The sequence below is a fragment of the Aspergillus piperis genome, assembly GCF_003184755.1.
Source record: "Aspergillus piperis CBS 112811 unplaced genomic scaffold BO85scaffold_7, whole genome shotgun sequence".
Classification (NCBI taxonomy): domain Eukaryota; kingdom Fungi; phylum Ascomycota; class Eurotiomycetes; order Eurotiales; family Aspergillaceae; genus Aspergillus; species Aspergillus piperis.
In genome coordinates, this window is record NW_020291597.1 from 638,975 (window position 1) to 652,478 (window position 13,504).

Here is a 13,504-nt window from a genome sequence, read left to right on the forward strand (position 1 = left end):
GATAAAAAGAATGCGAGCGTGGGGGCTGGGAGGCATTTTTATAAGCTGGGGGGATTGTGGGTTTGGAATGCGGCTGAGATTTGAACTGCAGAGCTGAATTGCCTGATTGGGATAGGGTGAGGGGATTGATTGGGCGGAGCGGGTCGGATGAGTGAGACTGATCGGCGACTAGTGATGGATGTGCAGCAATCAGCGATTAAGATCGGGCGGCGTGGGTCATTGGTAGTCTACACTGCGCTTGTGGTTGTAAATCAATTGGGGTTTACTATGGAAGTGTCATAGAATGGATGAATGTATAATGTATGACGTATTCTAAATAGTATAGTATAACACCTATAGTGTAGTGTAAAGACAATTATTATATACAAGACCCATCATATCTGTTGCACGTGACACAAGGCATCCTGTCTGTCCAAGGGATGAGGAAAAAATAATAAAGTAATACAGTAGAAGGAACATGTCGCTGAATGAAGAACAAAACAGGGATGCCAAAGGCGAGGTCCAGCCGCAGCCCGTCACGAAGCCACACTATGAATGCTGCAACCATCGCCGTGTCAGCTAACCAATCCAGTCTGCAGTGGTCCCGCTCCATACAAAGGCCAGCGACGCCGACCGAAGACCACACGAGGGACCCTCTTCAGACTCTTCATACTGCTGCTGCTGCTGCTGCTGCTGCTGCTGTTGTTGTTCACCGCCTTGTCTGCATTCGCCGACACCCGCGTCAACCCATTCAGCTGGTCGTTCTGCTGGCTATCTGCGGCACGACGCTTCACCATAGCCCGCACAGCATTGGTGATCTGGACCCGGATGAGAGGCACAGCCGTAGCCTCATTGGGTGTAGAGTGGTAGGAGGTGGTGAAGTCATCATCGTCTTCTTCATCAAGGTGGAAGGATGCCATGCGCCGACGCACGTCTTGCTGGGCGGCTTCAATGGAGCGGTTGAGGAGAGTGTGGTGAGCAAGGCATCGGCGCAGATCGGGGTTCTTTGTAGAGGCTTCCTTTTGAAGCTTGTCGCGGGAGAGAGCGGCCATGCGAGTGGGGAAGGGAGAGACGGAGCGACGAGCCATGGGAGGAATGCGGCTGTTGGTGCGGGTGGCCTGACGCATCAGGTGAGGAGGAAGTTCGATACCGGCCATTGTGTTTGACGCTGTGAAAGAAATAAGTGTCGAAGAGGTAATTATTGTAGAGGGAGTGCTGGGGATAATGGCACTAGGAGGTAGTGATGGTATCTCGTAGTCGTCGTGTTATTGCATTTAGGATATTGATGTGAAGTGCGAATCTGATTATTCTGCTTGTAATCTGACTTCCAGGTCAGGGGCAGGAATCAGGGCAATTTTTATACTTCTCCCCTGGACCAGCAACTCCTGAGTTCTGAAGATAGCTCGCACTTGCATACTTTGCGCAGGGCTGGTGGAGTCTAGGCCATTGCCACTGGCGGCCGAGTCCGAAGGCCCACTCATCGGCCGTGAAGAATAGCCTGATAAGGTCCCAAGAGCTGTCAAAGTGCAATCAATACAATAAGGTGCGTCTAGCCAGCGCCGACTCTTGCTGGGCACCGGCCGAACCCCAGACGTGGAAAAGCTAGGACACCGGTGTCGCCGGCCGGTGGCGAGCAGAGTTTGGTCTTTGCGTCATTGACTTGAAATACCGGCCGCTGATGGGTCGAGTTCGGGCACTGCCTCGTGAGACTGGGGTCGGAAATGCTGAAGTCTCTTTAGGCATTGGACAATTGGGTTTTCGACAAAGACCGAGTAAAGCCTAATACTCCTGTGCTATTGGGATAACCTGCTGTCCTGTGTCTTCTGCCCCAATAGGGCAGGTCAAAGTAGAGACTAGATGTTGCTGCTCCGACTGTCATATGGTATATCCTACATCTCTAAGGGTCGTAACCTATCCTGATATGTTTTGACAAATATGCTCGTATCCAGGGCGAATATGCTTGTCATAGACGGACGACATGCCATAGGACATCACCAAAGGTGCACTCGATCTAGCAACGGTCCAGGCCTCTGTCCAGAATCTCGATCAAGTGGATAAGTGAATACCCCAGATCATCGTAATCTGCAGCATGGTCTAAGAACTAGGATCACCATTTTCTCCAACATGAGGCTCATATCTCCAAACTGATATCAACACCAGACTCTATTGAGTATAGTATAGTCATGACCAGCGACGATCACCTTTACATCCCACATGGCCCAGCAGGGACCGGGGGGTGTATAGATTATCTAATTCCCCCCCGACGGCAAAATCCCCAAAATCCACCCATCAGCATCAAGAACCAAGCCCCTTTGTTCCCACCAGCCCGTGCACGTCCTTCGGCGACGCCGAAACGCCTATGTGACCGAGTCAAGCTCAACTCTCTATTCTTCCACTTGCGGTAATCGCTCTCTGTTCTGAATCAAGGCTCCCTCATCCACCTCAGAGCCGCAGACCCATTCGATCGGTTTACTCCGGCAGCCCTAATCTTGCGCAGATCACACCTACAAGCAATCACATAGGGCTCTCGGAAACTCTCCGTGCAGAACGACATGATCCACCAAAAATCGAGAAATAGTCCAAGATATTAGATATTATTACCAGTATATCGAGATATGAAGATCGATCGAGACTCTAAAACGGAAAAGAGATCTAAAGCAAAACTCCACCCATACCCACCATCACGATTGTCCACAACACCCCCATCCGCATGGCCATCCCACGTCCTCCTCCAATCCTCACACCAGCCGCACCATTCTCCTCCGACAACGATGCACGCGACGTACTAGCATTCGAGACATTCGACATCGCCGTGCCCACCCACGCATTCCAGTTCGTCAACTTATCCGGACACTGCGTCGTAATCTTCTCTCCAATCATCTGCGCCACAAACTTCCCATCCCTACTCAACGTAACCACAACCTCACCCGTGCGATTATCCATCGGCACACTCCCAAAATACAATCCCCTCCCACCACCACCACTCCCACCACTCGGCGTATCCAACCAGTCCACGGACTTATTTTCCCCACCACCGATACTCACTTCCACTTCCGCGGTATCCTCCAACAACGCCTGGAAAAACACTTCATCCTTCAAAACCTGCCCCGGCGGCACGGTCTGCTGGCCCTGCGTGACCGAATTACCCGTAGTTAAGCCGGCCTTGCATGCCCACGCCGGCGTAACCCTATACCAAACCACCACCCCTTCCTTCTCAATCACCCCCTTCCCACTCCCATTCTTGTATTCACCCACAATGTACGGAAGAAACATCCGCCACGCATCATGCACCATCCCGGACGCGTAGTTAAACGGCGCCTCCCCAAACGAAAATATCCCTAGCTCGTTCTCGTGCAGCGGGCCGATGTAATGCGACTCGCCGAAGTCGTTCCACGTAAGAATCTCCACATATTGCGGCTGTAAGTCGAGAACCTGCTTCCACCGCGTATGCCACAGGCCGTCGCCCTGCCATACCCAGTTCTTGTGGTACCGTACCATGTCGGTGTAGAACCACGGGCTGACGGGCATGATGTACGGCTTGCCCTTGGGTTTCAGAGCGGATATGTACTCTTCGTCTGTGGACGTGTTCATCTGCGCCGTCCCGTACGGCCATGCGCTCCATGAAAGTAACCCGTCTACGACGTCTTCGCTTGCTAGTTGCTCGGGAGTTCGGACGGACCATTCGGGCATGAAATAGATATTGGGTACCTTTTTTTTGATGGTGGACCAATCGGCCAGGGCTTCGTAACCCTCGAAGGTGGAGACCAATGAATGTTGGTTATCGACGCGGTAGTAGGCCGTGTGATTGGCGTAGCCTTGCAAAACTTTCAGGACTTGGTCGGGAGGCCAATGGCCGTCGCCGGAGTAGTCGAGGGACAGGAAAAGCTTGAAGTCATGTTTTGCTGCGACGGTGAAGGCGTCTGTTAGGAGCTGGTCGGTGTTGGCGGCACCATAGCCGGTGTTCAAGGCGAAGGCGTCGATTTGAGCATCTTTGGCGGCGGTGATGTCGCGTGTCCAGTGCGTTTGGGTGAAGTTTTCGGCGTTGGCGAGCTGAGAGGAGAGTTAGTGAGTGGAGTTTGGTAGTAATAAGGTGATGGGGGAAAACGGACGATGAAATGCGCGAAGACGTCTTTGGCTTGGACGTGGACGCTCAACGCCACGAGGACGAGGGCGAGCCAGATGATGTTGGCCATACTGGCGGGCTGGCTGGCTGGTTTGGACGGGTGTACGGAGTCCTTTCCTTCTTTTCTCTACCTGCGACCTAATTCATGGCCGAGGAAGTGGGAACGAGCGATACATAAGTAGTAAGGTAGAGTTGGTACAGTACGTATGTGAGCTGCCCCGGAACTTTTACTTCAATGCATTGTGATAGTCAGGAGATAAAATTGAGCTATGTGAACTGTAACTGAGAAAAGCAGTAGCCTAGTGAGGGCGCAGCATGCAGTGCGTGAACACAGTTGTCAAAACAGAGGCAGACAGAGGATGCAGACTAGCAGAGGGGAGGGAAAGAAGGACTAGGAGGGAATTATCGTTCCGAGTGGACTCCATTGCGTAGGCTCATCTCGTAGCGGTCAAAGTCACAAGAGGCTCGGAGGATTAGGCTTCAATGCTTAGATCAGATGCGCAACAAAACAGAGTTCAATGTTTTCTCGTAAGAGAGGGAAAAACTCGAGTACGAGTAAGCGAGGTTTGAATTTGTGCAAGGAACAGAGGCATACGATAGTTGGGTGAGGATGAAGCTTGTTGTCTGTCAGCCAGCGTGTAGCTGCTTGCTTGGTAAGTAGACCTGAAGGAAGGGGGTGGTAGTGGGAAAAAACACCCCGGATTGACAGGGCCACGGACCGTAGTGGCTGTTGATTATTGATAGTCAGACTCTGACTACTGCATTGTCAATCCGACTATTGATTGTCTCGGATGTGATTCATCAGCTGCTTGCGGTGTGTCTGAGCGACTTCGCGGAACTCAAAACCCTAAAGGGGTCGCGCGCGACGCGGTGAATGCGAACTATGTCTCTCTATGAACATGACAGGTCGTCTATCAACCAGACTTTCGGAATTTGGTTCGCCCTGGTTCTAGCCAGTGGTCCCCGATTATCTTCAGCGAGTGACCGAGATCGGGGAACTGTTTCGAACGTTGCAAGGTCCAACGTTGTTGATGACCCGGAGATCGCTCGGCGCCGCGCCACCGGGGATGCAAAGTGTGTCAGGATTGACCTCATTGAGGGCCACAAGTGAAGTTTTTTTTTTCTTCCTTCTGGATCATATCCAACAAAGTCCAACGTTTTTGTGCACTAATCTACTGTACAAGCTGTTATTACATTGCAGCCGTTCACCGGAGTTTACTTTTATCGGTGGAGCTCGACTGGTGGGTTCATGCACCGAAGGCGTCCGGTCCTGCGAGGGCGTGGAGCCCACTACGCGGCCTATCAATACTGGCAAATGGTCGCTCGCAGCATGCAGCCAAATAGACTCTACGTAAGGGAGGGAGGGGTTCGTTGCAGCCGGAAAAGACAGCTGCATTGACGCACCCGGGCACGAGCTCGTTGGACGTGCTGGCGATTGCTGCGGCCTTTGCCAGTCGAATGCACCTTACTTTTCCTTGATTCAAGCTCGCTTACCGCTGACAGCCTCCCGGACTAAGAGATACGTCTGTTGAGGATGACTTGGCACTGATAGATTTCACAGAATAGCTACTAATACTAAGAAAACCAAGGATGATGGCTGGCGAAGGTTTTGGGGGGAAGCTGACGTATCACAGGTAGACTGACAAACACAGTAGTGGTAAAGTAACTACTACACCGCGCACAAATGACCGGTTCAACAGACCGCATGTGTTTTTCCCGACTTCCCCTGAAGCGAATGCTGCTCGTTTCCATACACCGGATGACCTTGTGGTCCGCGTGTAGCATGTGTCTGGATGTATCTGCTGGGTGTCAATTTATGCCCGGTCGCCTTCAGAGGCAGAGATAGAAAAGGAAAAATGACTTACGTGCTGTACCGCTTGATCATGGTCTCATCCATATCCTCTAGCGTCTTCAAGCCCAGTCGGATGTCCTCCACGAGCAGGTTACACCGGTGCAAGCTAAAATCCTCACGCAGCACGATCCGCATCATCCTCAATTGATTACACTTCGGCGCCATGGTATACGCCGGAATCACCCATCCGCGGCGACGCAGCACATGGGCCAGGGCGAATTCGTCGTACAGCCGGCCCTCTTGCTCGGGCAATCGGAATGCAACCAGAGGAAGACCCCGACCTCCACCGTCACTCATGATAATAAAGCCGAGTTTCTCCAATTCCGCTGCTAGATGGTCGGCAGTCTGCGTGAGGTTGGTCATGATCGATCGGAAGCCATGCTTCCCTAGCCGGATCAGTTGGTAGTATTGCCCGATGACGTGGGGGGCGCCTTTGGAAAAGTTCAGCGTGAAGCTGGCCTGCTCGGCGCCCAGATAATTGATATTGAAAATGAGCTCTTTGGGAAGGTATTCGGGGGCGCGCCAGAAAACCCAACCAACGCCAGGATAGACCTGTCACGATCAGTCTGAGTCCGCATTCGGCGAGGTGTATTAGTTTGTGATGTATCTCACCAGTCCGTATTTGTGCCCTGAGACATTTATGGAGATGACTTTTTCCAGGCGAAAGTCCCACTCCAGCTCTGGTTTCACAAAGGGCACCACAAACCCGCCGCTAGCCGCATCCACATGTATTGGGCAGTCGATGTTCTTCGCAATCAACAGGTCATTGATTGCCTTGACATCCTCATACTGCCCTGTGTACGTTGTCCCTAGAATGGCACAGATTCCCACCGTGTTTTCGTCCACCAGATCCACCGCCTCCTTGGGGTCAATAACATAGCGGGTCTCCGTGCAATAGACATATCTCTCCTCGACCTCGAAATACCGCGCGGCTTTCTCCCAGCACACTTGTACTGCACTGTTCATGATAATGTTCGGGCGCGACCAGTCCTTCCCAGCTTCCTTCCGCTTGTTCTGCCAGCGCTTCTTCATGGCCAGCATGGCCAGCATGATCGCTTCTGAGGATCCGACCGTCGACGTGCCGATGGCGTCTTGCTCGTTGCTTGGGTCATTGAGGCTAGGTGCATGGAACAGACCGGCGATCATATTGACACAGCGGTTCTGGATATGTGCAGTCTGTGGATACTGTTCGTAGTCGATGAAGTTCTTGCTCATGGCGTCAGACATGAGCTGCTGCACCTCATCTTCCTGGGATAGAGTTAGCGAGAGCATTGTACTTGCTACCCAATGATCATCTTACCATATAGGTAGTGACAAAGCTGGCTAAACTGGAACATGTTACTATCGACAGTTCGAAGAGTTCAAAAAGAAGCGAAGTATTACTTGAGCAGGGGATTCCCATCCAAACTCAACTCATCTTTGATCATGCGATATGCCACCGGGGCTGGCATTTCATGCTCCGACATGCTATGCTCGGGAAGCTCTTCGACTGCATAGCGCGTCCCGTACACGTAAGGTGACACTGCGGCTGCCTGCGCATCGCGTTCTTCGCGCTGACGCTGATGGGCGTGGGACTCTTTACGGACGGTCGACAGGTGGACCATTCTGACTGCGTCTTAAGGATTGACACTATCAAGAACGAAGTTGGATTGAATGTTGCTATTATTGGGACGGCCCATCCTGCCCCAAAATGAGGGCGACGTGGCCGTCGACTTATATGAGGGACGGTGGTTACACTGAAACTCTGTGTCCGGGATGACCTCACCACATCCGTATCCGGAACCCCCGGCTGTCTCAGGCGCAGTGTATCCTAGGTACAACCTAAGGAGAGGCGCCTGGACTAGGAGAACGTTAGACAACAGTGGCCCTGCTCTCCTGGTCTAGTATCGGTCGTACTCCGTAGATGTCTGGGCTCGGGAAAGCCAGGCCAAAGATGAGAGCTGTTCGGAAAAGACGACACGTGAAAGTAGACCTTATACCATTTTCCATAATGACATATGCTCAAACCCACAAAGAGCTTGTGGCTATGCGAAGGCAGTGATGGCCTTCTGGCCGACTGTCCAGCTGTGAGCTGCAACAAAACAAGGCATCGCGTTGATGGCGATCGGCGATGGCGATCGGCGACGGCGGAGTTAGCGGCGGAATTAAGCGGCGGAACCGTTGAGGATTTCGGCCTCAGGCATCAAGGACGTAGTATGTCACCGTGGGAGGCAGTCAATTCCGCCGCAAAGTCCGGCATTATAAAGGCATAAAAGAGCTGAATTGACATGTTGTTAGGCCTGACATCTCCAATAGATAAGAGTCTGCTAGTTATCCCCTCATTACTGCGCAATGACTGGTTTCAACCAACTCCCTGCTCGCTCTCTGGGCAAAAACGGCCCGCTCATTCCGCGAATCGGCCTTGGACTCATGGGTGCTAGTGGTACTTATGGTCAACCTCTCCCAGAAGCTGAGCATCTGAAGTTCCTGGACGAGGCATACCAGAGGGGTGAGACATTTTGGGATACCGGTATGTACCCATTCAAAGATTTAATAAAGCACGCAGACTCTGACAGCCATAGCGGATAAATATGACGATTCCGAAACCGTTCTGGGCAAATGGTTCGCTCAGAACCCTGATAAACGGAAGGATGTTTTCCTGGCCACCAAGTTCGGCATCTGCACCAATCCGAATGCTAAAGACGGCTTGAAGAATTGGATGGATTCCAGTCCCGAGTACTGTCGGACTGCGATTGAGACGTCATTGAAGCGCCTCGGATTGCCATATGTGGACCTGTACTACGTCCATCGCCTGGACAAAGTCACTCCTATTGAGAAGACCATCGAAGCCATGGTTGCGCTCAAGCAAGAGGGGAAGATCAGATATATTGGCTTGAGCGAGTGCAGTGCCGACTCGCTCCGTCGGGCCCATGCTGTGCACCCCATCTCGTGTGTACAGGTAGAGTATAGCGTCTTCTGCACTGATATCGAGTCCCCGAAGGTGCAGTTACTGCTTACTGCGCGCGAGCTCGGTGTGGCTATCGTGGCGTATAGCCCGCTCGGCAACGGATTCCTTAGCGGGGCAATTCGGTCGCGGGAGGACGTCAGTAAGCCCGGAGATGTCCGAGGTGTGCTTCCCTGGCTCAGGAAGGGGAATATCGAGAAGAATGTTGCTGTGGTGGACCAGCTGGCGGAGATCGCGAAAGGAAAGGGTATGACCACGGCACAGCTGGCGCTGGCGTGGCTGTTCACCCAGGGTAACGACATCTTTGCCATTCCGGGAACGAGCAAAATTCATCGATTGGAGGAGAACTTGGCTAGTCTGTCTTTCCAGTTGTCGGAGGAAGAAGAACAATCAATTCGGCGGATCGCACAAAGTGTTGTGGGTGTGCGCTTTCAGGCCTTGACTGGCTTTGACTTTGCCGATACCCCACCACTGTGAAAGGGGTTTTCTTGCTATGTATTAGTGGAAGATACTGAATGGATAGCTTGCCATGCTGCGCTAGGAGACAATGTATATACAGTTGTTCGATTTCCACTTCTTGTCCATGATGATTATTAAACGTAGCGATGTGGCTTAGTCTTCGTAGAGGATGTTCGGGTCACCTGTCCAGTCAAACAGCGACTGCAGCTCTGATTGAACATCGGACAACAAGGCAAGTTGGGAATGTAGGCCACGACCAATGTCCAATTCTGTAACGGTCGAAGGAAGTCCATGTGAGTCAAGGCATGGCCCAAGTTGCGCAGTGTCTGGTCCTATTGCCTGTGCAGATTCCGAAAGTTGGCCATCTGATTGCAAATCTGGGACTGGCTCAGGAATCATGCAGATGACTCCAAAGTATGGAATGGGAAACCTCAGGCCTTGGTGGGAGGTATGACATAGAGCATCATCTGGGCCAACATTGTCCCGTTCAATGCATGCAATGTAATTGATGCCATCGGCTGCCTCCGCCTCAATATCTAGTAGTCTGCTTAACCAACTTCTTGTCTTGATTGCAGAATCTCTATTTGGGCCATCCATTGTGCAGACTTCGGCTAAGGTGTCAATAGCCTGTTGTATCATGGCCAGGTCTTGAGGGCGTTGATGTTCCAAGACGTTCTCAGATCCCGATCGGTGTCCCAAGATATGAGATAAGAGCAGTGTCACTGCGGAGATGAAAGCTTTATGCTCAAGCCCACGATAGGAAAGGATGGGTCGTATATTCTGGAATTCGAGACAGCGACTCAGGACTTCACGGCTTGCAGGGACGACCACTTGTATGCTGTATGAATATTCGGGTAGAATACATGATAATGCTGACCGGCTGAGTTCTGTATGATTCCTGAGTTGCAGGAGCAAGTACGGTTGGTGAAGGAGGATCACGAGGTAATATTGGTGCATTTGGGTGATGAGCATAGAGACTCTGTCCATCTTGTCGGTATCCGACAACGTACTTTCTAGTGTGGGAACTTTCCAGCAATCTATAGGCACTGATCGGGTTTCCTTTCTTAGTTCATCATCTATGCCGCGTGTCACTGCATAATGATCGTATGTGCTCTGAGATAGCTGATCGCAATGCTGCATATGCACATTTCGGACGATTATCCGACCTGCGATGACAGCATGGATGCGATATAGCTTTCTAAGAGGTGAGTATTTATTCAACGTCTCCCTATCCAGGAGCTCAATGTCTTTCACCTCACATGAAAGACCTAGCATTAGCGACAGAAATCTATCATTATATACGAGCTGAATCCAGAGCGATGCCGCGCGGCTCTCTGCTTCGTCACTTTTCCTAGGAAGTCCGATCAGTTGGGCAATGCTCAGAGCACGGCGAAAGATCAGCCAAGCTGAATGCAGCTCCCCGGTATTGATGTAATAACGGGCTTCCAGTAACAGAGTATCAAGACCATCAAGGGAATCTACGAGTGTGTCTTGCGACGTTACGTGGCGAGCTGCTAGATCGAGATAACGTCGAGAAGAGTGGCCAGTGGAATGATTTAGCTGCAGCTGCAGTTGTGGGCGTGGAAATGACGTGAGATCCAGCTGCTGTAAGCCGAGGGCGAGCTCTATGAGTTTCTGAGCATATTGGATCGGATGGGACGTAGGCAATGGTAGCCTGGAAACATCTCCAGACTGTTCTAGACCAGAGAAGACAGCCGATTGATCTCGGACTGGGGACCGGCAAGTCTGGAAAGGAAGACTGAAGAATCGACCCTTGGTCAAAATGAGCGCGGCCGTATTCGGATGAGGCAGTACAGCCGCGAGGGATTTGCACAGCTGCTGAAAGGGCGATAGTATCAAGGCTTCTTTCGGCCGGGGGGAACTCGCTCGGTCGCGAGACTGAGCCGGTGGCTGGACCTGAGGTTGACAGCTGTCACGCTGCCGAATCAACTGGTCAACCAAGGATTCAACGTGGCAAATCCGCTCCGATAGTTGGGAGGCGCTACTGCGGCTTCGTGGATCGACATGTTCCTGGCTGATGCAGGGAATGCCTCGCGACTGGCAATAAAGACAAGTGGAGCCCTTCAGGGGCTCGAACTCGCAGCGTCGCTTTCGATGCTTGCACTCCCAGCACGAGAAGGTGCCCTTGCGTGTTTTACGTCGCTTGGATATCGGGGGCGAAGGCCCCGATGTCGGCGTTGAGGCGGGAGGCATCTCTGGGAATGAGGAAATGGTCCCCTGGGATGGGTTGATGCAATAATAGATAGGGGAGGAACTTGAAGCGTCTGTCAGAAATGGCGGGGGAAATTGTTGCCATTCGATCGGCCCGATCACCGGCGCTAAGCTGAAAATCCCAGATTGAAGCCGACACCCAAAAAGACTACTGGAGTTCTCTATTCCCTATCTGTACAGATTTGATTCTTTTGAATGCTACGTCATTGCAGTGCTTCCAATTTCTTTGTCCTCCAAACTATTTACTAGAAATTTCAATCGAAGTCGAGAATCTCGACATTCAAGCCTGGAGGGACATGCACATCCCTCAGTCCGTCCACATCTACATCGTCAGGCGCCTCGACCCTGCTACCGTTAGCTATACTTCAGCAAGAAAAAGCGTGATGTGACGCACGTCATGAAGTGGATCGGTGGGGTGGTCAGTGTGGAATCGAAATGTTGGGGGAACTCCAGGTTTTTGTCCTTATAGACGTCTTGGAGCCTATAGGGCCATAGTTAGCTCTGCTTTGGCCGGCCAATCGAACCACTGTAATCTTCATCTTACTTTTGAGTGAGCTGGTCCCCTTCCCCGTAGTATTGATGGGCGAGCTCGTTGTCGTAGCGGATATCGAAGGTCTCCAGTGCCCCATTCTTATTAGCATGAATCTGTGCCACAACAAAGACCATCCTACTCACCAGACCTTTAGTCATCTTGGCGCAAGAGATACTAATAGTTGATCAAAAATATGCGTTACAGTTTGGGGGTTTCGACTGTCTGGATAGCTCTTTGCTCTTATATTTCATTGCTTTGGGCCTTCGACGTCGAGAACGCGTCCTAGACTTGGTCCGGTATTACCTGGCTTCCTTGATAATCGCTTCTCTTGGGAATTGACTGGCTCTTGGCGTGTAGACGTGAGGTCATTGATACCTCATGAACTCTGCTGGGTGTGTCCATGACCAGGATGGCGGTGGTAGAGTTTGATGACCCATGGGTGGGAGTCGCCCGGTAAGTTGTGACAATGCCAAATGAATGGAAGATCGCGGAAATGACAGGCAGTGCCTCTCTTATCTCCTCTGTTGACTTTCGACGCATTTAGCTGTGGAGACTCATTCAGAGATTACTCCGTTCTTAGAGTGTATCCGCAGTGGATGCAGTGAGGAAGTTACTTTCATAGATGATGCCTCCTGCACGAGTCTCGCCACAGAGCAAAGGGTCACAAGACCACTCGGGTGGACAAAAAAGCTAACGCTGCATAAGCTACAGTGAGTTAGAAAGCTGTGGTATAAGGTAGCCGGAAAATCCGTTTTTGTATCGGCTCCCTGCAGTGGTCCGTTCATATCCAGACTTGAAAGAGCCGATCGCATGAATGGCTTTTCATCGCCATCCTACGGTCGGCAGCTCCAGTTTCCATACCCAAAGAATCAGGGCAGATCATGAAGAAAAACAAAGCATGATTGTAGGCAGTGGGGAAACCATGCGTGTTCTGAATAGATCGCTGCTGTTTGCGGCAGGCGCGACAAATAGTGGCACCCTAAAATCTGTATATCGACGCATCACTGCGCTACGGACTATGGGTCAAATATGCTATGTAAACTTAGCTGAAACCAAGACAGCTTACAGATGGTTCCACTGACTTTGCCCTCAGCCAAGGCGGGCGCATTTTTATTGTATCCGGCCCGGCTCCCGCTGGTGATCCGAACGAAGAAATGTTTCTCATGCATGCGCCGGAATTGGATTCTCGTAGAACCGGTGGCTCTGTCATTCTATTCCGACGAGGCCAGGGAACAGCGGATAATTGCCTGTCCGGCTATTGTTTGTTCCCAACTTCCCATGCATTTGTTAGCGCCGACCCCACGGAATCCTCCATTCGACTCCATTCATCACGCCTTTGCGGGTTGCTGGGAAGTAAGAGGTGGGAGGTGGATGCGTGAGGAA

General features: G+C 51.6%; 6 protein-coding genes across 6 annotated transcripts; 1 reads left to right on the top strand and 5 right to left on the bottom strand.

Annotated features, from left to right (window-relative positions):
• Window positions 1–312: 312 nt before the first annotated feature.
• Window positions 313–1,136, bottom strand: BO85DRAFT_477165 (uncharacterized protein; the record flags this gene model as incomplete). The annotated part of the gene is made up of 2 exons (XM_025662822.1): window positions 313–333; window positions 564–1,136. The coding sequence occupies 2 exons, from the start codon at window positions 1,134–1,136 to the stop codon at window positions 313–315; spliced, it is 594 nt and encodes a 197-aa protein (XP_025516410.1).
• Window positions 1,137–2,631: 1,495 nt separating this feature from the next.
• Window positions 2,632–4,172, bottom strand: BO85DRAFT_458699 (glycoside hydrolase family 71 protein; the record flags this gene model as incomplete). Its single annotated transcript, XM_025661600.1, has 2 exons — window positions 2,632–4,029; window positions 4,089–4,172. The coding sequence occupies 2 exons, from the start codon at window positions 4,170–4,172 to the stop codon at window positions 2,632–2,634; spliced, it is 1,482 nt and encodes a 493-aa protein (XP_025516411.1).
• A 1,448-nt stretch (window positions 4,173–5,620) lies between these two features.
• BO85DRAFT_275902 (glutamate decarboxylase) lies at window positions 5,621–7,754 on the bottom strand. Its single transcript, XM_025655144.1, has 5 exons — window positions 7,338–7,754; window positions 7,255–7,282; window positions 6,567–7,202; window positions 5,968–6,506; window positions 5,621–5,901 (listed from the first exon to the last, which is right to left on the bottom strand). Exons 1-5 carry the CDS (start codon window positions 7,556–7,558, stop codon window positions 5,796–5,798), a joined length of 1,530 nt encoding a protein of 509 aa, XP_025516412.1. The 5' UTR covers window positions 7,559–7,754; the 3' UTR covers window positions 5,621–5,795.
• A 531-nt stretch (window positions 7,755–8,285) lies between these two features.
• BO85DRAFT_370480 (aldo-keto reductase) lies at window positions 8,286–9,375 on the top strand (the record flags this gene model as incomplete). The annotated part of the gene is made up of 2 exons (XM_025655962.1): window positions 8,286–8,463; window positions 8,516–9,375. The coding sequence occupies 2 exons, from the start codon at window positions 8,286–8,288 to the stop codon at window positions 9,373–9,375; spliced, it is 1,038 nt and encodes a 345-aa protein (XP_025516413.1).
• A 123-nt stretch (window positions 9,376–9,498) lies between these two features.
• Window positions 9,499–11,594, bottom strand: BO85DRAFT_419201 (C6 zinc finger domain protein). The gene has a single exon (XM_025657849.1). The coding sequence runs from the start codon at window positions 11,569–11,571 to the stop codon at window positions 9,511–9,513; it is 2,061 nt and encodes a 686-aa protein (XP_025516414.1). The 5' UTR covers window positions 11,572–11,594; the 3' UTR covers window positions 9,499–9,510.
• A 202-nt stretch (window positions 11,595–11,796) lies between these two features.
• On the bottom strand, window positions 11,797–12,685 carry BO85DRAFT_448531 (uncharacterized protein). Its single transcript, XM_025659956.1, has 4 exons — window positions 12,265–12,685; window positions 12,134–12,204; window positions 11,984–12,070; window positions 11,797–11,934 (listed from the first exon to the last, which is right to left on the bottom strand). The coding sequence occupies exons 1-4, from the start codon at window positions 12,277–12,279 to the stop codon at window positions 11,844–11,846; spliced, it is 264 nt and encodes an 87-aa protein (XP_025516415.1). The 5' UTR covers window positions 12,280–12,685; the 3' UTR covers window positions 11,797–11,843.
• Between the last annotated feature and the right edge of the window lie 819 nt (window positions 12,686–13,504).

Bases quoted from the DNA above. Each gene is read 5' to 3' on its own strand.
- BO85DRAFT_275902 (XM_025655144.1), bottom strand. From the start codon at position 7,558: ATGGTCCACCTGTCGACCGTCCGTAAAGAGTCCCACGCCCATCAGCGT. The intron at 6,507-6,566 runs GTGAGATACATC...TGATCGTGACAG, and splicing joins CAGGGCACAAATACGGACTG to GTCTATCCTGGCGTTGGTTG. The intron at 5,902-5,967 runs GTAAGTCATTTT...GACACCCAGCAG, and splicing joins ATGATCAAGCGGTACAGCAC to ATACATCCAGACACATGCTA.
- BO85DRAFT_419201 (XM_025657849.1), bottom strand. From the start codon at position 11,571: ATGCCTCCCGCCTCAACGCCGACATCGGGGCCTTCGCCCCCGATATCC.
- BO85DRAFT_448531 (XM_025659956.1), bottom strand. The intron at 12,071-12,133 runs GTAAGATGAAGA...ATGGCCCTATAG, and splicing joins GGGGACCAGCTCACTCAAAA to GCTCCAAGACGTCTATAAGG. The intron at 11,935-11,983 runs GTGCGTCACATC...TAACGGTAGCAG, and splicing joins CCACCGATCCACTTCATGAC to GGTCGAGGCGCCTGACGATG.